Below are 23,404 nucleotides of genomic sequence, written 5' to 3'. Positions count from 1 at the left end.
AGAACTCTGGAATCCAGAATGCAGGAGTACCAGTTCATGGACCCCCCCCCCCCCCCCAAAAAAAGGGGGGGGGGTTCATAGTAGAAGACACCTTTTATTTTTCTCAATTCTGACATTCCGACTTCATGTTATGGGTGAGCTTCTGGTAAATAAATATCAACACACCAGGGTTTTTTCTCAACCTCATGAAGTTTGAAAAACATTAATTTGTTTTATTCCTAGAAAAGATTTACTAGTCTTAATCTGGTCTGCTAGGTTAATGTTTATAGTATCATCTTATGTTTCTTTTCTTTAGCCTTCTGCCTTCTTTATTCCTTTTTTATGCAATCATGGTTAAATGCCAAGTAGTTGTATTACAGTGCTTCTGGGATGGGAAAGAAATATTTTTGTTTCTCCAATTAATAATAATAATAAAAAGTAAAACATTCTATGTTTTCTCTCCATTTTGTTTTTTAAAATGTTATTTCTAAAACATCTTGTGGAGCAGGCTGGTGTTGCCATTGGAAGACTGTGTGAAAAACGTGACAGCAAGTGTGTGATCTGTGACTCCTATGTGTGTTCCTGCACCCCATTGCGCATATGTGATGAATGTGAATATGGCTCTTACCAGGGGCGCTGTGTGATCTGTGTAGGCCCCGGCGTCTCCGATCCCTATTATTGTAAGGAGTGCACCATCCAGGAGAAGGATAGAGGTGGTTGCCCAAAGATTGTCAATTTGGGGAGCTCTAAGGCAGACCTATTCTATGAACGAAAAAAATATGGCTTCAAGAAAAGGTGATTGGTGGGTGGCCCCTTCTGTCCGCCATCAAGCTGCTGCAGCTGCCAGGAAACATGCCTACTATTACCAGTAGAAATGGAGCAGAGCCCAGAACATCTTCAGAACTGCCTGCCAGTGTCCCAACACCATGCCATCCTATCCTTTCCACTTACCCAGATGTGTGGTAGGAATGGAAAAGGATTCTCCCTAGTGCACTCTGGCAGATTGTATCCCGAAAATTGATAGATTAGTTAGTAGTTTTAATTGAATTCAATATGCAAAGCTCTGTTCTCCACATTGATATGTTCTCTCTACTTCAAGATCCTCTAAACAGGAATAATATCATTTCATTTCAGTCTTCTGTTTGAGGAGTTGATGTGAAGCTACCCACAGTGAAAAATGGGGTTTTTTTTTTTTTGTCCTTTTTGTGACCGGTAAGGGGTTCGCAACCCTTGGCTTGGTGCCGCCCGCACCGCGCTCAGCCAGTGAGCGCACTGGCCATCCCTGTATAGGATCCGAACCCGCGGCAGGAGCACCACTGCGCTCCCAGTGCCGCACTCTCCTGAGTGCGCCATGGGGTTGGCCCGAAAAATGGGTTTTTACTGCAGCTCTGATGGCAGTTGTCCTTGATGAACCTTCAGTGTGTGATGGGGAGCTATCAGAACAATAAATGTGGGCATGTAGTATTGTAATGCTTAAAAAAAAATAAAAAAATAAAAAATATAAAACATCTTGTGGAATTTGACTTAATTTCCTTTTTTGATTTCACAATAGTCTCTTTCTTTTTCTCTATATGGGTTGGCCCGAAAAATGGGTTTTTACTGCAGCTCTGATGGCAGTTGTCCTTGATGAACCTTTAGTGTGTGATGGGGAGCTATCAGAACAATAAATGTGGGCATGTAATATTGTAATGCTTAAAAAAAAATAAAATAAAATAAAAAATATAAAACATCTTGTGGAATTTGACTTAATTTCCTTTTTTGATTTCACAATAGTCTCTTTCTTTTTCTCTATACGTATGATGTTTTATCTTTTTGTCTACCTAGAATAGTACTTGTTACTTAGATACCCAATATACACAAACACACACATTTTATTTTGGTCAGCACTTTAAATTTCATTTGCAATATTAGAGTCAAATTGAATTTTGCATCTCTTTGATAAAGCATCAATACCTATTTTACCAGTTGTCTGAGAGAGCAGAATTTGAAAATTGTGCTTTGACACTAGCTAAGGTAATCATCCTCAGCTGATAGTCTGAAAATCATCTCTCTTGATTCTGATTGTGTCTTAATACAATCCTTTATGAATACTTAATTAATGATGCTTACAATTATTGTTTTATTCTTAGAATGTGTCTACTTTTTACTGTCAGTAGTTGTGAGAGCAGGCCAATTAACTTAACTTAGTCATGACCATAATCAAAGTCAGTGTGTAACTTTCTTGTAAGCTTCTTTCATTGGTTCAACTGTGATAAAGAAATCTTTGTTTCTTTAGTGTAATGCATAATTTTTACTATGTTATGTTGTTTACAGTGGAAAAGAAGAAGGAAACAATAACAGAGTCAGCTGGTCGCCAACAAAAAAAGAAAATAGGTAAGATGAGATATTAGTCTAAACAAAATTTAGGTATTGGAAAAACGTAAATTCTTAGGTAATGAAAATATAACAGAGTTGTTAATAGTGATAACTCACGTTTGTATAATTTTACATTTCATAAAGCACTTGCTTATTCTCAACCATTTTGTGAAGTGGGTAGGACAAATTTAAGCAGTTGCTCTTTTTTCCTCTTAGCTTGGAAATTTGGATTTTAGTAAAATGACAGTTGTGGATTTGAATTTGGCTAAGGGTTCTTGGCAGAGTTTGTAAAAGTGTATAGTTTTTCACATCCGAGATGATTATTTCCAGTTAAGTCTGAGTTACTTGTATTTTTGCCATGGCTTCCTTACTGAGAATTGACTAGTGAAGGAAATTCACCAAGGAGTAGGAAGTTTTCTGCTGAGTAATTTTTATCTACTCCGAAAAATAATGACCATATGTTTTTGGTTTTTCAAAACAAAATTTTCTTTTTTTTTTGTCTTTTTCCGTGTCCGGCAACGGATCGCAACCCTCAGTGTTGCCCCCGTACCGGACCGGGGACCGGCAACGGAATCGCAACCCTCGGTGCTGCTCCCGCGCCTCGCTCAGCCAGTGAGCGGGAAACGGTCCGTATGTGGGATCTGAACCCTCGGGCGGGAGCGCCGCTGCGCTTCCCAAGCGGCGCACTTATCCAGTGCGCCACCGGGCCGGCCCAAAATTTTCTTTTTTTTTTTAAAAAAAAAGATGAACGGAGGGCCGGCCTGTGGCTCACTTGAGAGAGTGTAGTGCTGATAATACCAAGGCCAAGGGTTTGGATCCCTATATAGGGATGGCCCGTTAGCTCACTTGGGAGAACGTGGTGCTAACTTTCCTCTTACCGGTCATCTTTTAAAAGACTGTTTTTTTTTTTTTTTTTTTATAGATGACCAGTAAGGGGATCTTAACCAATAACCTCCATTTCTCAGACATTTAATATCAATACTCAGACCCTTCTTGCTCTTGGAAACTCTCCCCTCAACTACTGTGATACAACTCCTTTCCAACTTCTCTGACAATACTTTGAGCTCCACTTCTGCTACCCCTTAAATTTCTGTGTTTCTCAAGACTCTCTCCATCCTCAGCCCTCTGCTTTTCTTGTCCTATATGGTATCCCTGTGTGATCTCATTTACCTTGTGGATTCAGTTACTACTTACAAGCATATAATTCTGAAATTCATTTGTAGTGCTTATCTCTCTGCCAGCTCCCAAATTGTACATCCAACCATGTGCCAAGCATTCCCGTCCTACTGTCACACAGGCACTTCAAATCCAGTACGTTCAAACTTGAAATCATCTTCTCTTTTCTTCCTCATCCCAGTCTGCTACTACTTTCAGTGGCATGATGGGGGACAGAAGCCAGATTGTATACACAAGGACATAATGCACAGTGAGGAAGTGAAGACATTGAACACGGACAGCTCTTTCAGGTACTTTTGCTAGAAAGGATAGGAAAGATATAAAAATGGAAGGCAGATTACCCTCTGCCCTTAAATTGACAACACAGAGTATCTAAACTCAAATTTTCTTAACATGGCATACAACCTTGAGTTGTTTGCTCACCAAAAAAAGCTTATCAGAAGAAATAATATTTATGAAGAGTTCGCTTATCAAAGTCTTAGCAGTTATAAGATATGATATTTATGAGTTGCTTGAAACTATCAGAAATCTGTAAACCTAAAGTGCATTGTTTTGAACTTAATAAAATTGCCTCTATTTCACCTTGGCATCTGCACTGTTAGGCATATTATGAAAAACCCAGCCAGGTACAATTTGTTGTATGAGGATACTTCAAAAAGTTCATAGATTTGTATTTTAATTCCGTTTTTTTCCGTGAGCTTTTTGAAGTACACTCTTAGGACTATTATGGAATATTTTTGAGACCATTATCCATAACATCACACAATGCTTTTTTGATGAGCAATTGTGAAAACTATATTAGTTTTCAGTGTTGGGAAAAGCAGTGATTCTCATAAACAAGTGGTTTATTTTTGTCTTACGGACACCGTGCTTGAACTGATTTTTTTCCCTTTGAATTGCCTGCTAATAAGCCTATACTCAGATTTACTATTCATCTCCAGCAACTTTATAGTACCTATTTATTTATTTATTTATTTATTTATTTATTTATTTTTCTTTTGGTGGCTTGCCAACATAAATACATTTCTATAAATCGATCCTATCTACAGTTTTATTATTATCTAACCCTTACTCTTCCCATTGCTCAGATTACCTGACTGGGGAATCCCTATATAGTGATGGCCGGTTAGCTCACTTGGGACAGCATGGTGCTGACAACACCAAGTCAAGGGTTAAGATCCCCTTATCAGTCATCTTTGAGGAAAAAGTAGAAGAAAAAAAATATATATATATATATAAAATATTTGTGGAGAGAGAAGCTATAAAGAGTGATGCACTGAAAGAAGGGAGTTTTCAGTAAAAGGGAAATGTCTAAAGTATTTAGTGTTTCAGAGAAGGAAAGGGTCATTGATTTCACTGGGTGAAATGAAGCTCTTCAATAATGATCCTGGATAGAGCCATTAATTGGATTGGCTTGAGTCTTTTCATTCTGTAGTCAGAATGGATATCATCAATGCTACTAGTTTATTCCAATAGCTATAAGAAATGTAGCCTCTTTTTAAATGGAGGATTCCCTTTTGGGATTTTAATTTTTCCTTTTGTCTGTTATTTTGAATAATAAATCATTCTAGAATATAAATAGGTCTTCTGCATATTTCCAGATTCTTTTCTCCATGAAATTTTCACCTATTTCATAGAGGTTGTATTCCGAAAATTTGCTAGTAAGAGGGTGCATAGAATTCCTTCCAAAAGGAGTGACTTTCCCTTTGGAAACATGATTGTTCCCTGTATTAAATCCTGAGGTTCTGGATGAAGTAAGGTAAAGAATAATTCATATAGGGCAAGTGAATACTAAATGACATGCACTTTTTATTTCCAGTACTTGGTACTCTTAAATTCTAGATTTTCAAGGGAGATATAGAAAGTTTTTTCTTTTTTAATTAAAACATAATTGATTATGCATATTTGTGGGGTACGGAGTTGAATATCAGTACCTATTTACAATATGTGATGATCAAATCAGGATAATTAGTATATTCATCATTGCAAAATGTAATCATTTTTGTGACCCTTTACTAATTTGTTAATGCCCCCCTTCCCTTTCCCACCTAGATATAGAATATTGAGTTGCATACTTTCACCATCCTGATTTCACCATAACAGATGAAAGAAATTGGGACGTACAACCATCTTGGAAGTCTTGGGCTCCCAGGTGCTGAGTTCTTTTTACCTTGGGAGAGAGGTCCACTAGCTGTAGTTCTTTAAGAAATACACCACCAAGGGCTGGCCCGTGGCTCACTCGGGAGAGTGCGGTACTGATAACACCAAGGCCGTGGGTTCGGATCCCATATAGGGATGGCCGGTTTGCTCACTGGGTGAGTGTGGTGCTGACAACACCAAGTCAAGGGTTAAGATCCCCTTACCGGTCATCTTTTAAAAAAAAAAAAAATGAAAAAAAGAAATACACCACCAAGATGAAAATAACACAAAACTGAGATAGTGACTTTCCTTATTTATTGAGGCCAAAAGACAAATTTTTGAGAGAATTTATGCAATTTAACTGATGTCAGTTAAGGGCTAAGTTGCACCCAGAGCAATAGAGAGAGCCAGTCCATTTTACTTATTTTAATATATTCTTAACTATTTTGCTTACTAGAACACTCTAGTTTCAAGCAGTAGAGTCACCAAGGTCTATTGCATCATCTCAGCCAAAACTACTTTCATAATTATTTGAATTGTTATGTTCAAATATTCAATTTCTGCTAAGAAACAATTTAAATCATCATTTCAAAGTAAATTGTTTTACTTATTTTCCTTACTAATGTGACTTTCCTAGAAATTATTCACCTGGGGAAACAAAGTTTCTTGTTTGGGGAAAAGCAGGTTCTTTAAAAGATTTTTTTTTTTTAATACAATTTATTAGAACTTGGATTGTTATCATATAAAGCAAGTATTACATGGTGGTTATATTGACAAACCAGACTTGATAAATTTATTAACCCATCATGTAACATAAATAAAGACTTTTTATTTTGGGGGACAATCATTTGTTTTTTGTTTTTGTAATTAAAAACAAAAGTAGATATGAAATAACATTTAAAAATTTATTTAAGTCACTGAGGCTTAAATGAAAGTAGATTTATTTGTAAGATGAGAGGTTGAAACTCTAAAAGGGAGTTGTAATGACCAGTGAACAGATATGATGTTTTTGGGGTGGGGAGAAAGAGGAATTGGTAAAGGGACACGAAAATCAACTACATTGTATATTGATAAATAAAAATAAAAGGGAGTTTTAGGTACTTTTTTAGGGGAGGGGGATCTGAACCCTTGACCTTGGTATTATCAACACTTCGCTCTAACCAACTGAGCTAACCGGCTAGCTGGTTAAGTACTTTAAGAACTTAAAGTTTTACTTCTCATATGTCTAACAGAGTATCCCTGTAAAACTTTAACCTTGTATTTTTAAATAATGAGTGATGATATTTTTAAATAATGAGAATTAGAACAAATCTTTCCCTAGTAAGTATTAGAGTCACAGTTTGGTGGTCATAATGGAAGACAGAGAGAGGAGGAGTTTAATAATTTTCTAAGAGTTGAAAGAAAAATGGAGGTAAAAGAGAATGTGGGTACTGAGATAGAGAGAATGTGAGCATCTGAGATGCAATTAACTGAGTTGGGAATGGAGAAAAATGAAAATGGAAAGACTTTAGGGCATTTCCCCCTGTAGCCATTTAAAGGTGTTATCAGTTTTGGCGGTTAGTGGGAGACGGGAAGGTATATAAAGCTAATTGTGGCTGTGTGGGAATATTTATAAGATTATTATTTGTAACTTGGGGAGTACCTGAAAAACTTTCCCCGTGGGTAACATTTCCATTAGATCAGATTTGTTCTATCCCAAATGGGCATTTTGTGGATTTCTGGAGACCTCTCTTATATTACCTGAGATTGCTCAGGTAGAAAAGGAATTCCAGCCCCTAAGATGAACCATAACTCCATTCCTTTTTCTTCACTTTCTTCTAAATATCTGCAGCATCCCCACTCTCCTGCCTGCATCCTTTCCTCCCAGGCAGAACAAACTGGATAGTTCAGTGCAAGGGATCATATATTCATTTGCTGTTTACTGGAAACCGCAGTCCAGTCTGTAAGCTAATCTTTCTGTAGGCCTGTTCTTGTTCCTTCCTTTCATTTACCTGCCTGAATTTGCCAGGCCTCACACTGGTTTAATCTATCCGCATGCCATACTTTTTGTTTTAGAGGACATTTTTTTCTATTATTATATTTTTATTTCATAATCTTTTTATGAAGGTAGGGATTTTCATATGTTTTGTTCATTTAGTTATCCTCAGTGCTCAGAAGAGTGCCTTGCATGTCATAGGCAATCATCTATAAGTATTTGTAGAATTAATTAATCCTGGTGATAAACATATGATCAAAGAAGGAAGTAGTATAGTGCATATACAGATCATTGGGTTGGGAGTTTGGACACTTGGATTCTAGTTCTGGCTTTACCATAAAGTAACCTATGTCGTCTCTGACTAGTCACTGCCCCTTTGGTGGGCCTCAGCTTCTTCAAAGATACAACAGTGAAGTCCTTTATGTTGATGGGATACAGTAAATATGGCATTAATGTACAATTGAGGCTTCTTTAGCAGTTTGGGTTCTTTAGTAATTGCTGTGTAAATAACACTTTTCTTAAAATATAGGCTGAATTTCCTAGCTTTATAAATGACTTACTTATAAGACTCTGCTTATTTTTAGATTGATTACACTGTAATATAAAAGAACCTAGTTCTAAATTCATCTTATCAACAAGTTTGTTATTCTTAGATTATATGTTCTTTTAGAGAAATTGAAAAAGAAGAGTAAATGTAAGGAATGGGTAATTAATATTTTAGACACCTAGTTACAATGATATGTTACACTTATGAATTAACTGATTGGCAATTACCATTGGTGTTTATGTCAGAGTGCTATGTGTATGTTAATGTATAGAGTTAAGACATTAAATACCAGAGGTAATCTTTTAAAAAGTTAAACTGTGAAGATTTTTATTTATTTAAATTAAAATATTTTGGCGTTCTGTTCCGTTTTAGTTTTCTCTTAGTACAAAGTATGTAATATTCCAGTTATTCAGTTCATCTTATTAAGTGATAGATTGCTTTCGTAACCACCAATCAGTGACAGTTTATTTAACTGCTTTGTGCTCAATAATATATGAGTTAACTATTTCATTAATTCTTTTCAGAGAGGCAGGAAGAGAAACTGAAGAATAACAACAGAGATCTGTCAATGGTAAAAGTCCTAAATATAACTTCATGGTAAACCACATAATGTTAGCAAATGATTCTGATTTGCATCAAGTGCGTTGCTCTTACCTTTACAGAAATTTATCACCTGTCAAGGCTATAAATAATATCGTGAATATTCCTGGACAACCATGAGAGTAGCCAAACGGAAGTGAAAATATGCTACTGCTTTTAAGCTTCATTTTAATAATAGAAATAGCTTTTTAAGGCTGTCTTAGAGGTTATAATTTGTCCCCTTCACACAGTTCTTGTTTATTTTCAAATAAATAGCTTGTTTTCTTTTTTTTTTCTTATGTTAATGCTGAATCTTTGTTTTTATGGTGTAATCACAGTATAGGAGTTTGTACGTTATAGATGGATTTTATATCTTGTCCTTTGTTCTTTTAGAGGCTGTTTGTTCTGAGTGTCAGACACACCATAAAGTATGAGGAAAAGTGATTTCATTACCCATGTACTCATTATTTATAAAGAGTAAACTTTGTTCAAGCATGTCTTCCTAAAGCATAGATAGGCTAGTTATATGGCTTGACTAATTTTTCTATTTAACTTTATATATTTATCACAGGACATCTGAACTATGTGATAATTCTCTTTCACTTAACTGAGAGACCGTTGCTATATTTCTTTATTTAAGAAGAAAAATACAGCAAAGAAAGATTATAATTTAGAAATATATATTTATCACAGGACATCTGAACTATGTGATAATTCTCTTTCACTTAACTGAGAGACCTTTGCTATATTTCTTTATTTAAGAAGAAAAATACAGCAAAGAAAGATTATAATTTAGAAATACATGTTTTAAAAAATAGCTTTTCTTCTGTGTTGGCACGATTATTACATGTTCACCGTAGCAAATTTGCAGACTCCAAAATAAGAGAGAAAAATTGTCTATATGCATCTGTTAATCTTACATCTTCATAAACTTTTGTTTATTTATATATTTATGGAATATGTAGTTAAGAAATTAAGTTGCAAGTAACAGAATACCTAACAATGGCTTAAAACAGATAAAAGTTTTTTTTCTTGCTCAAGGAATCCAAAGGTTGGTAGCCTCAGGCTAGTATAGCAATTCAGTAATGCCCTCAAACACTCAGATCCTTAGCTAAACGTTGCTTGGTTGTTTGATGGCTGCTTTGCTTCAGGGCATTATGTTTTCCATTCTAGGCAAGAAGAATGGGCAAAAGACCTAAGGGAATGCTAGCCAAGTTTGTACGTTTTAAAAGTCCCTTTTGATACTTGTACTTATAACTCATTGGCTAGAATTGGGTCACATAACTATCACAATATTATATCACAGAGTGGTAAGGAGAAGAGGAGTTGGAGGTGGAAGGTGGGTTGGCCAACAAACAGCCTTTTGATGAGGAGTGCTTTTTAAAAAATGACATGAAACCAAAACTTTTGGTGTATGCTTTAGTGGCAGTTTTCTTGCGTGTGAAATGACAATTTGTTGGTCTTCTTACAGGTTCGAATGAAATCCATGTTTGCAATTGGCTTTTGTTTTACTGCCCTAATGGGAATGTTCAATTCCATGTGAGTATTCTTTTGTATGGTTTTGCCTAATAACTGTTACTCTATATTTGTATGTATGTGAGCATAAACTTTCTGGTAATATTTTATTTTGTTTTTTTGACAATTTGTTGGTCTTCTTACAGGTTCGAATGAAATCCATGTTTGCAATTGGCTTTTGTTTTACTGCCCTAATGGGAATGTTCAATTCCATGTGAGTATTCTTTTGTATGGTTTTGCCTAATAACTGTTACTCTATATTTGTATGTATGTGAGCATAAACTTTCTGGTAATATTTTATTTTGATATAATTTCAAACTTACAGGAAAGTTGCAAGAATAATATGTCCATTGTCCCAATTCACAATTGTTAACATTTTGCTCCATTTGTTTTCTTTTTTCCTCTCTTTCCATATCATATATGTACTTATACATACATTATTTATGTATTTTTCTTAATCATTTGAGAGTATGGTAAGTATGGTATAGGTTTTAGGTCCCTTTACCCATAACTACTTCAGTGTGTGTTTGCAAGAACAAAAACATTTTCTTATATAGCCTCAGAACAATTATCAATATCAGGGGAACTTAATCTTGATAGAATACAATTATACAATACCTTTTCTACCCTTGTATTGAAGATGTTTTATTTATTTATTTATTTATTTATTTTTTTAAAAGATGACCGGTAAGGGGATCTTAACCCTTGACTTGGTGTTGTCAGCACCACGCTCAGCCAGTGAGCGAACCGGCCATCCCTATGTGGGATCCGAACCCGGGGCCTTGGTGTTATCAGCACCGCACTCTCCCGAGTGAGCCACGGGCCGGCCCTTGAAGATGTTTTATGTACCAGGTAAAGGTTTAGACATTATGGGGTCTTTAATAAATAAAGAATTTAATATGTTCCCTCTGTTTTAGTATGCTGCTTCAAATGAAAGTAGTCATATAAATATGTTTTGACTCTTAAAATAGAATGTTAACAACTACAATCTTGTTTAATGATAAGGTAACTTACTGTTGTCTAAACTAGCAAATAGCAGACCTGAGTAATTATGGAACTGCTTTTGAAAGAAGTTAGGAAATTGTCCAGATGACAGTCATTTATTACCTTTTCAGAGTTCACCTGACATGTTAGTGAGGGAAACCTCAACTCTCTCTTTTCCTTCCCTTCCTCTTATTCTTCTTCCCTCACTTTCTGTCTGTCTGTCTCTTCCCTGTGCCTCCTCTCCAAGTTTATCCTTTCCCTTCCTACCTGTTAAGTGTGTTCTTTGTGCCAGGCACTATGGTAGGTATCAGAATATAACAAATAAGATGTGACCCCTCCTCTTGGTAGTATCAAAATTTTTTCGGAAGAAAAGACAGGTAAACAAATGAGTATGCTTATGAATGCTGTATAAGAAATATATAATGCTGTATATATAGAAATATAGATGAGATACAGTTGGAGAGAAGAAAGGGAATGGTAATTTTTATTTACGTAAGGGATTAGAGAAGATGTCCAAGATGGTTTTAATATAAAATTTCCACTTAACTAATCATTATTAGAATCATAGACCTTTGGAGCAAGAAAGGATCTTTGCAAGATTAAATAACCTGCCCAATGTATCTAGTAGTCCCATGATTTCTATCTTATAATTCTAAAACCAATGCCCTTTCCCTCTGTCATGCTTTCTCTCATTTCGTGGGTCCATATCATCGTGAATTACCAGGCAAACCTAACACTAAAAGGTTTTATAGTTAACTAGTAAGTTTCATTGGTACAACTTAAACTACTCAAATATTCTTCTTAAATTTGTTACATTCTGGACAATATAGAGCTGGCTCAGTACTTATCTGTACTTTTTCTATTTGATGCTTAACTTCTACTTACTTTTCTCATACTTCTGATTTTCTTGATAATACTTTTATAAGTTATTGTAGTGTGTGTGTGAATAGCTGTTTTTGTTGGCCTTGTCTTTATTGTGTGATTACTACAACAGATTTGAGTTCTGCTTTGCTTAAAGTTCAGCATTAGATTCTATTCCTTAATCTTAGGTACAGATGAGTTCTAATGAAATAGCCTGGGTAAGAAATAACTGTGGCAGTTTCTACCAGTAATAATGCTGCTTTATATTCATGTGATTTCTTTTTTTAATATTGTTTGTGAACAAATTATGGTAAAGTCTTCTAATCTCCCCTGACACACACACATCTGAAAGACAGTTTTATGGGAGGGGTATCTGCTTTAAAATATAATTTTTCTCCCACTGCCATGTATTTTCCCGAAGGTGGAACTGCCTTTATTACCTTTTTTAATCTAATTATTAAAGTAATATATTCTCACTGGAAAAATTCCAATAATACAAAAATGTATAAAATAAAGTAAAAATTACTCCTCCTTCCTCAAATGTAGTGAATATCCTTCAAGACTTGTACTTTTTCTATATGTATACAACATTTAGATATTTATATATATACATTTTTATGTACAAGAATAGTTGTTTTAGGGCTGACCCATTAGCTCACTGGGTTAGGGCATGGTGTTGATAACACAAAGTTCAAAGGTTTGGATCTCCTTACCTGTCAGCTGCCAAAAAAAAAAGAATGGTTGTTTTATAACCTGCTGTATTTATCTGTGACAGTTTTTTAAATACAGTTCATGTAGCTCTAGTATATTCTTTTTTAAATGTCTGTATAGTGTTCTATTGAGTGGATGTACCCTAATTTATTTAACTAATTTTCTATTAAACTTCATGTAGAATATTTTCAGGTACAATATAGATATCAGTATACGTTTATTATTTCCTTAGAGTATATCCTAAAAGTATTGCTTAGGTAAAATTTTGGTACAAATTGTTTTCAAAGAAAGTTTTTTTTAAGTTATATTTTTAAATTATTGCCATTATTACTTGTGAGTGGATCTTTCTCCATAGACTTATCACTGGGAATTATGTATCTGTTTTAATATTTGCCAATCTAATAGTTGAAAAATAGCATTTTTAAAATGTTCATTTCTTTTATGACTTGTAAGATTTAGCATCTTTTCATATAATTATGTTTTTCTGTTTCTAAATTTCTAGTTCATGTCCTCCCCGCCTTTTATTTTTGGTATTTGCTTTTTATTTTCTTATTTACAAGAGTTCTTTACATATTAAAGCTATTAAACTCTCTTTTTGGAGGTATATGGAAAATATTAATTTTTTTGTTAAAGCTGTTACTCTTTTTCATTATATAAGCAATGCCTTCCTCATACCAGATTATGTAATCTTTTTCCTATTTTTAATATTTAAATATTTGCCAGTACACAACTGTATTTTCTCTATCATGGTATTTGTACTGTTGAGAAAGAATTTGATCCCATATGAAACATGAATCAAAAATTTTAAATGATAACTAATTTTCAAGATGCCAACTTTTTTAATGAAGATACTAGCAAACCAATTACAATGGAACCAGATTCTCATACTATGAGAGTCTGAGTCTAGTTGATAAAAATGTCTTCTACTGACTCTTACGTCATAGTTTATTTTAGCCTGCGGTAACTCAGAGTCTTGTAATACAACAGACTAATCCCAGCAATAAAATATTGAGAGTATGGGTGTTTCAGTATTAACCCATGAGCAGTACCAGGGGAAAAAAATGCAAAATTGTGCATCCTATTGACAGGTAAGTAATATAAATTTAATTTTCAAAGGCTATGATTTTATTTTATTTTATTTTATTTTTTTTATTAATTATTATTATTATTTTTTTTTAAAGATGACCGGTAAGGGGATCTTAACCCTTGACTTGGTGTTGTCAGCACCACGCTCAGCCAGTGAGCCAACCGGCCATCCCTATGTGGGATCCGAACCCGGGGCCTTGGTGTTATCAGCACCGCACTCTCCCGAGTGAGCCACGGCCCGGCCCTACAATTTAGTAATCTACTTTTTTCATTCACCACTGTACAAATTTGTATTCTATAAATTCCTATTCAAAAATGTATATCATGCTTAATGTACGTAGTGGGGATTTTGGAGTCTCAGAAAAGAGGGTTCTTAAAAATCTCTTTGGTGTTATGGTTTTTAGAATGGTGGTTCTCTAAGTGTGGTCTGGGGATCTCTGAAGGTTGTTGAGACTCTTTCAGTAAGATGTTACTTGCCTATTTTATTCTCATTCTCTCATGAATGTACAGTTGAGTTTTCCAGGGGCCTTCATGACGTGTGATATTTCAACAGCCAGAAGACTGAGGGCCATGAGAATCTAGCTGTTTTCTATTAAGCCGTACATTAAAGAGATTGCAAAAATAAAGCAATGCCTCTCTTCTCACTAATTTCTTTGTTTTGGAATATATTTTCCAAAAAGTTATTTTTTATGAAAATATTTATTTAACATGTAGTGAATTCATTGCTGTTTTTTAAATGAATTAATAAGTATTTTAACATTTCTGTTTCAGTTTCTAATACAGTAAATATTAATAGCTATAACTTATACAAAAAAGCTTTTTAGGGTCCTCAGTAATTTGTCAGTATGTAAAGGGGTCCTGATACCAAAAGAATTGAGAACCACCAATTTAGAAAAACATTGGCGGGAATGATCTAGGCCCCTCCTTACATGCCTGTACTTCAGTTTCATGTCTCTTTTTGGCATGTCACCCTTTCTTTGTTTTTCAAAGATCAAGAGACTTAAAGTTCTGTTTTTGTCCCAGATTCTTCTCTGGAAGTAAGAAGCTTGTCAGTCTTCCAAAAATAACAGTTCTTTGTTTTTTCCCTTTTAGATTTGATGGTAGAGTCGTGGCAAAGCTCCCTTTCACTCCCCTTTCCTATATCCAAGGACTGTCTCATCGAAACCTGCTGGGGGATGACACCACAGACTGTTCCTTCATCTTCCTGTATATTCTCTGTACTATGTCAATTCGACAGGTGAGTGATCACATCCATCATTTAATACATATTTATATCCTTCCTTGCTCCAATAACCTAAATTAGCTTTTACTTCTGTAATACTGGAAATGTTTACCTGTTGCTACTGAAAGCTTTCAGTTGCTTGTTTTAAAATTCCAGTGTATCATCCTAAAGCTATTTTAAATTCATATAAGTCTAGATTACTGATTGTTAGGGATAAGAATTAGTGATAAATCCAGACATGGTTTCCACATCCTATTCTTAGAGCTCTCGGGTTCTTTCTTTTTTTTTTTTTTCCTTTTTGTCTTTTTTCGTGACTGGCAACAGATCGCAACCCTCGGTGTTGCGCCCGCACCTCGCTCAGCCAGTGAGCGGCCGGTCTGTATGTGGGATCCGAACCCTCGGCGGGAGCGCCACCGCACTCCCAAGTGGCGCACTGTAGCAGTGCGCCACCGGGCTGGCCCCTCAGGTTTTTTCTTTATTGAACTATGTAAAGCTACAAAAAAAGTAAAGAGTGGGTTTGGTCTTTGCAGTATCATTTCTTCATTGTACACCACCACCTTTTGGCAGTTTAGGGACACAAGTGTAATAATTGTGTAATAAGTTGGTATAATAATTTGGTGATTTTAGGTTATCCACTTGAGATAAAGTCTGGGTTATAGAATTTACATTTGGCTAACTTGATGATTGAACATTCATAGTGAAAAAGAGTGAGAGCTAAGAAGGAATTATAAAGGGTTATGAGGGCCCAGAACAGAGGTATAACATCCATTTAGTGGGGAAATATATTAATCAGTTTCCTATTGCTTATAACAATACCTGAAACTAAGTAATTTATAAAGAAATAAAATTTATTTTTTACAGTTTTGGAGGCTTGGAAGTCCAGAGTCCAGGGAACACATCTGGTGAGGGCCTTCTTGGTGGTAGTGACTCTCCCCAGAGATGCAGGGTATCACATGGCAAATTGCTTAAGCAAGAGAGTGCTAGCCTGCTGACTCGATCTCTATAAAGCCATCATAACCACATCCATTACCACCCATTAAACCATCAACTTTCTACTCTGCGAATGGATCAATCCATTCACTAGAGCATGGACCTTATAACCTAATCACCTCTTAAAAGCCCCACATTTCAATTATTGTAATAGAATTTCCCACCCTCAACACTGTTATGGTGGGGATTAATACGTGAACCTTTGGGGGACACAATTCAACCCATGGCAGGAAAGGTTCAAACAGAAAGATTTAGAGAATCAAGTGGCCTTTGAAGTGGGACATTAAAAGTGAAAGGAGTGATTAAAGTTTCTTGCTCAAGAACTGGTTTGCAAATGCAATAAATATAAATGTAATTCTTTCAATATTTGTCACATAAGTGATCCCTTCAGAGTTTTCTTTCTTTTTTTTTTTTTTCTTTTCCCCTTCTGAATACTGTCTGTGTCAGCAGATTTTTGGTTGGCCTGATATATGAGAATCTGCAATACAAAAAGCCACAAAATCTGAGACTTTTTGAGTGTCTTCATGACACTCAAAGGTCATGCTCAAAGGAAACACTCACTGGAGCATTTTGGATTTCCGGTTTTGGGATTAGGGGTGCTCAACCAGTAAGTATAGTGCAAATATTCCAAAATCTGAAAAAATCCAAAATCAAAAACATTTCTGGTTCCAAGTATTTCAAATAAGGGATACTCAACCTGTATTAAACCTTTCGAAAAGTCTCTATAATGGAGCTTATCCACAGGTTAAAGAAAAGGCAATGACAACATAGATCTCTTTCTTGATTTAGCAGAAATCCTTTGATCTCTATGGAATATTGCTCTTTAATTTGATTGTCTGAAATTTTAAAATTGCAGCTTGGGTCAACATCTTAATAAAACAATGCTGTACACATTTTACTTGAAGCAACAAAGAGCAGTTCTGTTTTAATTGCATGTAGAGTTTACTACTTATGACGGCTCAAATAGTCATTTTATGTGCACCATTCACATTGCTATTGATAAGTCACCTTTTGAAACTATAGAGTTTTGAAAATGAAATAAATGTTAAGAATTATCCTTTAGGAAGCTCAAATCAAGCTGGTCTTTATACTTTTTTCAGTTATTTCAGAAGGTATATGAGGTATATATCTAACCTAATTTATTTATATTTATTTCATGTATTAGGAATGCAATGCTCATTTACAATGAAGATTGGCAAACTTTTTCTGTAAAGGTCTAAATAGTAGATATTTTAGGCTTTATGGGCTATTGAGTCTCTATCTCAGCTACTCAACTCCACCATTATAGTATGAAAGCAGCCATAGACAATATGTAAATGAATGACTGAAATTTGTGTTCCAATAAAACTTTATTTACAAAAATAGGCAGTGGGCCAGCCTCAGTTTTCTAACCCCCAAGAAACAAAGTGTTTGATATGTGCTATAAAGTTAAAATAGGAACAGTCCCGGGGCATGGAGAAGGGGACCGGACCACCCTCCCACAATCAGGCACACCATGCCAGCACCTCAGAGCCCACCCCGGGACCCAGGGCATGGAGAAGGGGACTGGACCTCTCTCCCACAACCAAGCACACCAAGCCAGCGCCTTGGATCCCACCCAGTGACCTGAGGCATGGAGCCAGGAACCAGACCATCCTCCCACAATGAGGCACACCATGCCAGTACCTCGGGGCCCACCCAGGGACCTGAGGCGAGAAGAAGGGGACTGGACTCTTCTCCCACACCAGGCACAAAACGCCAGCACCTCGGGGCCCACCTGGGTACCCAAGGCATTGAGAAGGGGACCGGACCCTTCTCCCACAACCAGGCACACTGCGCCAGTACCTCGGGGCCTGCCCAGGGACCTGGGACATGGAGAAGGGGACAGGACCCCTCTCCCACAACCAGACACATGGCTCCAGGGACCAGAGGCATGGAGAAGGGGACCAAACACACCCCACAACCAGGCATACTGCCAGTGCCAAGGAGTGTGCCAAAAACAGCACCTCCACGTGGGTGGCCCACCACAGCTACCACAATAACCATGGCTGCTGCAAAAGCAGCTAGACGCCACAGCCACCACGCAGATGGTCCACCAACCACTGTAGTGCGTTCACACAAGAAGGGTCACCAGCAGAGACAAAGAAAAGAAGAGGATGTCACTTTCCACAAAACTCATTTCAGAGTGACAGAAGAAGCATCTGCTCTATGATAATATTGGGGGACCTGAACACATCTCTCAGCATTAGACAGATCATCTAGTCAACAAGTTAAAAGAGTAACCATTATTCTTTCAGAAGGAGAGAAGAAATCTAGGGCAATTAGAGGGGGGAGGGGGAGGAAATGGGGGAAGGGGAGAAGTTGGAAAAGGGGCGTAAAGAATAATTATGATTTGTAACAATATATATGCTATAATATTGATTTAATCAACATATCTCAATGTTCAGCCCCTAAAATATGTATAATCGATTTTGATTCAATAAAAAAAAAAAAAGTTAAAATAGGACAATCTGCAGATCCTAGACTGGTATAATCTAATGAAGTAAATGTTTTTAAATACAAAACCAGGAGTGAAAAGACAGGAAAAACAAAAAATTCGGTATATTTGTTTTCAGTCAAGGAAGAGATGTATACTAATATTTTTTATTGCCACTTCTATGTACTAAGTGCATAAGAGCTGTAGTATTCCATAGGTAATGCAAAACTGTTGTATTTGGAGGATTTATTTTTTTGATATACACTTGTCTTTTCCAAGATCAAGGTTGAGTTCTAACTACTTCTTGGAGAGTCCTGAGTGATTGTTATCTTTAGCAGATTATTTTATTTTATTTTGTATTTTTACTTTTTTATGGCTGTTCAGTACTGGGATCAGAACCTTTCTGGCAGATAATTTTATTACCTAAATTCTAAAACTAGATATTCTAAAATACTAAAAATCTTGGAAAAATCACTGAAATGACTTACTTTTATACTTTTTATTAGCTGCAAATTGTTTCTGTGCTTATTATTCACTGGTTGTTAGTTTATGCACTAGAGGATTATGAACATATATCTAGTATGAAATGCCTTTGCATTTGAAGTATTACTATGGAATACAGGCCTTGAATGAAAATTCTTATTAGCCTGCTATTTTCATGTTTTGTTGTGTATTTTTTTTGCTTTTTAGGATTTTAGGTTACATAAAAGTTGACTATGTGGATGTCTGTGAAGTGAGTAGGGAAAATATGAGAGTTTCAGAAACTCAAATTATAGACTATACTATGATTTACCCACTGAGGCCATAGGCAAAGAAATAGGCCACTTTGTTTCAGATACTCACTGTAGCATAAAGTAATTTTAAGAGAACATAGTGAATTGTTTTTCAGATTGTAAAGCTGAATGAGTGATGGGAAGACAAAAATAGAATGATTCAAATTACAATAATGATTGGTCATATTCTGTCTTTTATTAGAGGGGGTTTTATTTGTTTTTGTCTACTTATTTTCGTCTGTATTCTTTGCCTTTTGTCTTTTATGGTAGTGATTTCGTAATTGTCTTTGTATACCTTAAAGTACCTATGTATAGTGTGTGTACACAACTGAAAAGCGTATGTTAAACAAATAGTGTATGCTATATCAAAATATAAACTTATAAATTTGGAAAATTGGAGTTATACCATTTTTTATTCTGAAGAGCAATGAATGAAAATGCATACGTCCCCCATCCTCACCAGTAGAAATTGTTAAACGTTTGGGTTTTTGCCAATTTGATAGATAAGAATTGCTATCTTGTACTTTTAATTCGCATTTGGATTGAGCATATCTTTATTTGTCTAAGAGATGTTTGTTTGTTTTTTAATTTTGGGGGGTAGGGGTACATGTGTATGCTGTTTTTTGCCTATTTCTCTATTGGGTTGTTAGTCTTTTTTCTTAATTTTTAGCTTTTATTTAGGGAGATTAGCCCAACTTGTCATTTGTGCTTCAGTTTTACTTACAATGGGTTTTGAGATGCAAAATTTTGTTGGCTGAGATTTCTTTCTTTTTTTAAATTTATCTGTCTTTTATCACTTTTGAATTTTGTTTCATGGTTAGGTCTTCTCTACTCCAAAGTTATAAAGAAATTCATCCTTGTTTGCTTCTCTAGTATTTTGTGGTTACATTCTCTTTTTGCTTGTTTGGGGTTTTGTTTTGTTTGTTTTGGTGACTGGCCTGTGCCCTTGACCTTGTGGCGTGTCATTATATTCTTTACATTTAAATCATGGATCCATTCATTTGGAGTTTATCCTGCTGTACCTCTTTTACTCTTTTTTGGCCCTCTTGTACTTTGCCAAGTCTTACGTGATTTTTAGGAGGGAAACAAGAAAACATGGATTCATTTGAGATCACAGGTTGTCTACCCCCTTTTTCAGAGACTATGAAGCCAGAGACTGGAAATAATGTGATGAGCTGAGTAATTGTTCTTGAATCTGGTGTGTTGTTGAATACTCGGAATTCCTGTCAGTAGCCTAGCATTAGTCTTTTCTCTGGAATGCTTATATAAAATCATCTTTCAAATGTAAAACTCTGTTCAGATCTCAGTGACAGGTGTTCAGTTGGGGGTGCTCTTTCTTTCTGTCCACACCTTGTTTAGGTAATCCGGCCTTTTGGCATGTCCTAGTGTCATAGAGTGAGCTAAGCAGTGTGATCTGAACCTCCAGAATAAAAGAATATGGAGGAATGCACCCAAACATTTATGTCACACTTAGAGAGGCTTAAGGGTCTAAACTTGTCACTGTTTCTGCCCATGACAGCAGCTTTCCCGTGGAACTCTCAAGTCAGTCTCCTCTTAAGCCTAGAAACTATTTTCTGACTATTTATATTTGGTAATTCCAATGCTATTAGTTTTTTCTTTTTAATTGTAGTAAAATATACATAACATAAAACTTACCATTTTAACCATTTTTAAGTGTGCAGTTCTGTGGCATTAAGTACATTGACATTGTTATGCAACCATTACCACCATCCATTCCAGAACTTTTTCATCTTTCCAAACTGAAACTCTGTACCTGTTAAATACTAACTCTCCATTCTCCCCCTCCCTCCAGCTCCTGGGAACCACCATTCTACTTTCTAGCTATGAATTTGACTACTCATATTTTTTAATTTGCCTTACATAAGTGGAATCATACAATATTTGTCTTTTTGTGACTGGCTTAAGTCTCCAAGTGTTGTAGCATGAATTTCCTTCCTTTTTAAGGCCAAATAATATTTTACTGTATGTATATACTGCATTTTGTTTATCCCACTTGGGTTGCTTCCACCTTTTTGGCTATTGTGTGTGATGCTGCTTTGAACACTGGTGTACAGGTATCTATTTGAGTCCCTATTTTTACCTCTTTTGAGCATATACCCAGAAGGCAAATTTCTGGATCATATGGTAATTTTAATGTTTTATCAACATTAAAATATGATGATATGTCATATCAACTGAAAATAAATCTAATTACTTTTTAAAATTTTATCTTTCTCCTTAACTTTTGTTTACTTTTTTTTGTTTATTTAGTGACTAGCTGCCTTGACCTTCACATCACAACAATTTCCTTTGTGTTAATTTTTAGCAGTGGAAATGGTAGGCTTGCCAGCTTCACCAGAGGTGTTAATTTAGTCCAAGGTCGTGATGGAATTCAGAAATAAAAAGAAATTTCTTTAACTCCTAAAAGTTAAGGGACTTACTTTTTTTTTTTTCTCCTTATTATGAGTCAATAGCAGATAGAGTAAATGGTGATCTCTGTTTAAGGTGCTCGAAACCTCAGCAAAAATCTAAGCAAGTTCACCTGGTAAAGAGCTAAGAGAAAACTAACTGGTCTATTTTTGTTGTTGTTGTTGGCTGGCCAGTATGGTGATCCAAAAAAACTGGTCTATCTTATAAATATATGTGACTGTAAGAGTTATGAACAGAATTCTCTTTTCTTTGCAAGCAAAAATGATTTGTGATTCTGAGGAAAAGTGTAAGAGTTTATCTTTTTTTTTTTTTTTTTTCCTATTGTCACCCACATCTTAATGTATAACTTTGTTTACATACAATTAGAATCTGAAAAAGTATCAGTTACAGTATTGCTATTGCCTTGTTCAACAGGTATATGTGCCCAGGACAGTGATAAAAATAAGTAAATTTTATTTTTTATTATACTTTAGGTTTTCCTAGGGCAAAGAATTTGGTGGAATCTAAAAAAGTTAAACTCATGGAAGCAGAGAGTAAAATGGTAGTTGCCAGGGGCTGGGAGTTGGGTGGGGGGAAATGGGGAGATGTTGTCAATGGGTGTAAAGTTTCAATTATGCAGTATGAATAAGTTCTGGAGATCTAATATATGGCATGGTAATTGTATTGAATACTTGAAATTTGCCAAGAGAGTAGATATTGAATGTTGTTACCACACACCAAAAAAAAGTTAACTCTGTGAGGTGATGGATATATTAATTAACTTGGTTGTGGCAGTCATTTCACAATGTATACATATATCAAAACATCATGTTGTATACTTTAAATATATACAATTTTAATTTGTAAATTAAATTTTCATACCTCAATAATCCTGGAAAAAATAAAAATTAAATAAAAGAATTTTGATATGCCTTTTGTATGTATAAAAACTGGTTCTAATTATGTCAGTATCGGCCTATCTTGAAGTCATCAAAATGATAGAAAGACCAGATGCCTGTGTCTCCTATGCCTCATCATTTATTTATGTCACATTATTTAAGGCATAGAACTTAATTTGATGACAGTATAGCTCATTTACAAGCAGGGTGTTTTTATTTATAGTATTTAACTTCAGACTAGTTAGACAATGCACGTTGTTGAGAAAATGATAACTAACTAATTAAGAAAAACAGGTTATTCAGGCACCATCTTAATCTGATCTCTTTGTGAATTCAGTGCCTGGATTCAAGGCACTGAAGATTGATTTCCAAAGATAGAGTGGTTGGTGCCCTTTGTGTGTGGTATGTGTGCATATACAAAATGCTGTAGGAGGAAAAAAAAAAAACATGCTATGGAAGCACAATGGCCACAGGGATTAATTCTGTGAAACTAAGATTTTGTTTAAGAGGACCATTTGAGTTGAATCTTGAAGGATGAGTAGGGGCTTTCCAATCTTATTAGTGTTCTTGCCATAGGAACCAGTATGAGTAAAAGTGTGGAGGCATGAAAGTGTGTTAGATATAGGAACCACTGAGTCTAGAGTTGGTGGTGGGATGTAACAGGAGTATGAGTAAAAGTGTGGAGGCATGAAAGTGTGTTAGATATAGGAACCACTGAATCTAGAGTTGGTGGTGGGATGTAACAGGAG

At 35.5% G+C, this 23,404-nt stretch overlaps 1 protein-coding gene across 1 annotated transcript in view; it reads left to right on the top strand.

Moving 5' to 3' along the window:
• The window catches only part of TMCO1 (transmembrane and coiled-coil domains 1), a 37,868-nt gene that overhangs the window by 5,583 nt on the left and 8,881 nt on the right, over positions 1 to 23,404 (top strand). Inside the window, exons 3-6 of the mRNA XM_008586059.1 lie at positions 2,293 to 2,352; positions 8,696 to 8,742; positions 10,222 to 10,289; positions 15,000 to 15,144. Coding sequence (XP_008584281.1) covers positions 2,293 to 2,352; positions 8,696 to 8,742; positions 10,222 to 10,289; positions 15,000 to 15,144 — 320 coding nt within the window. The remainder of the gene's footprint in view (positions 1 to 2,292; positions 2,353 to 8,695; positions 8,743 to 10,221; positions 10,290 to 14,999; positions 15,145 to 23,404) is intronic.

The sequence above is a fragment of the Galeopterus variegatus genome, unplaced genomic scaffold (assembly GCF_000696425.1).
Source record: "Galeopterus variegatus unplaced genomic scaffold, G_variegatus-3.0.2 Scaffold3815, whole genome shotgun sequence".
Taxonomy (NCBI): Eukaryota; Metazoa; Chordata; class Mammalia; order Dermoptera; family Cynocephalidae; genus Galeopterus; species Galeopterus variegatus.
The sequence above is the reverse complement of the archived record's forward strand: the minus strand, read 5'-3'. Positions and strand labels throughout refer to the sequence as shown.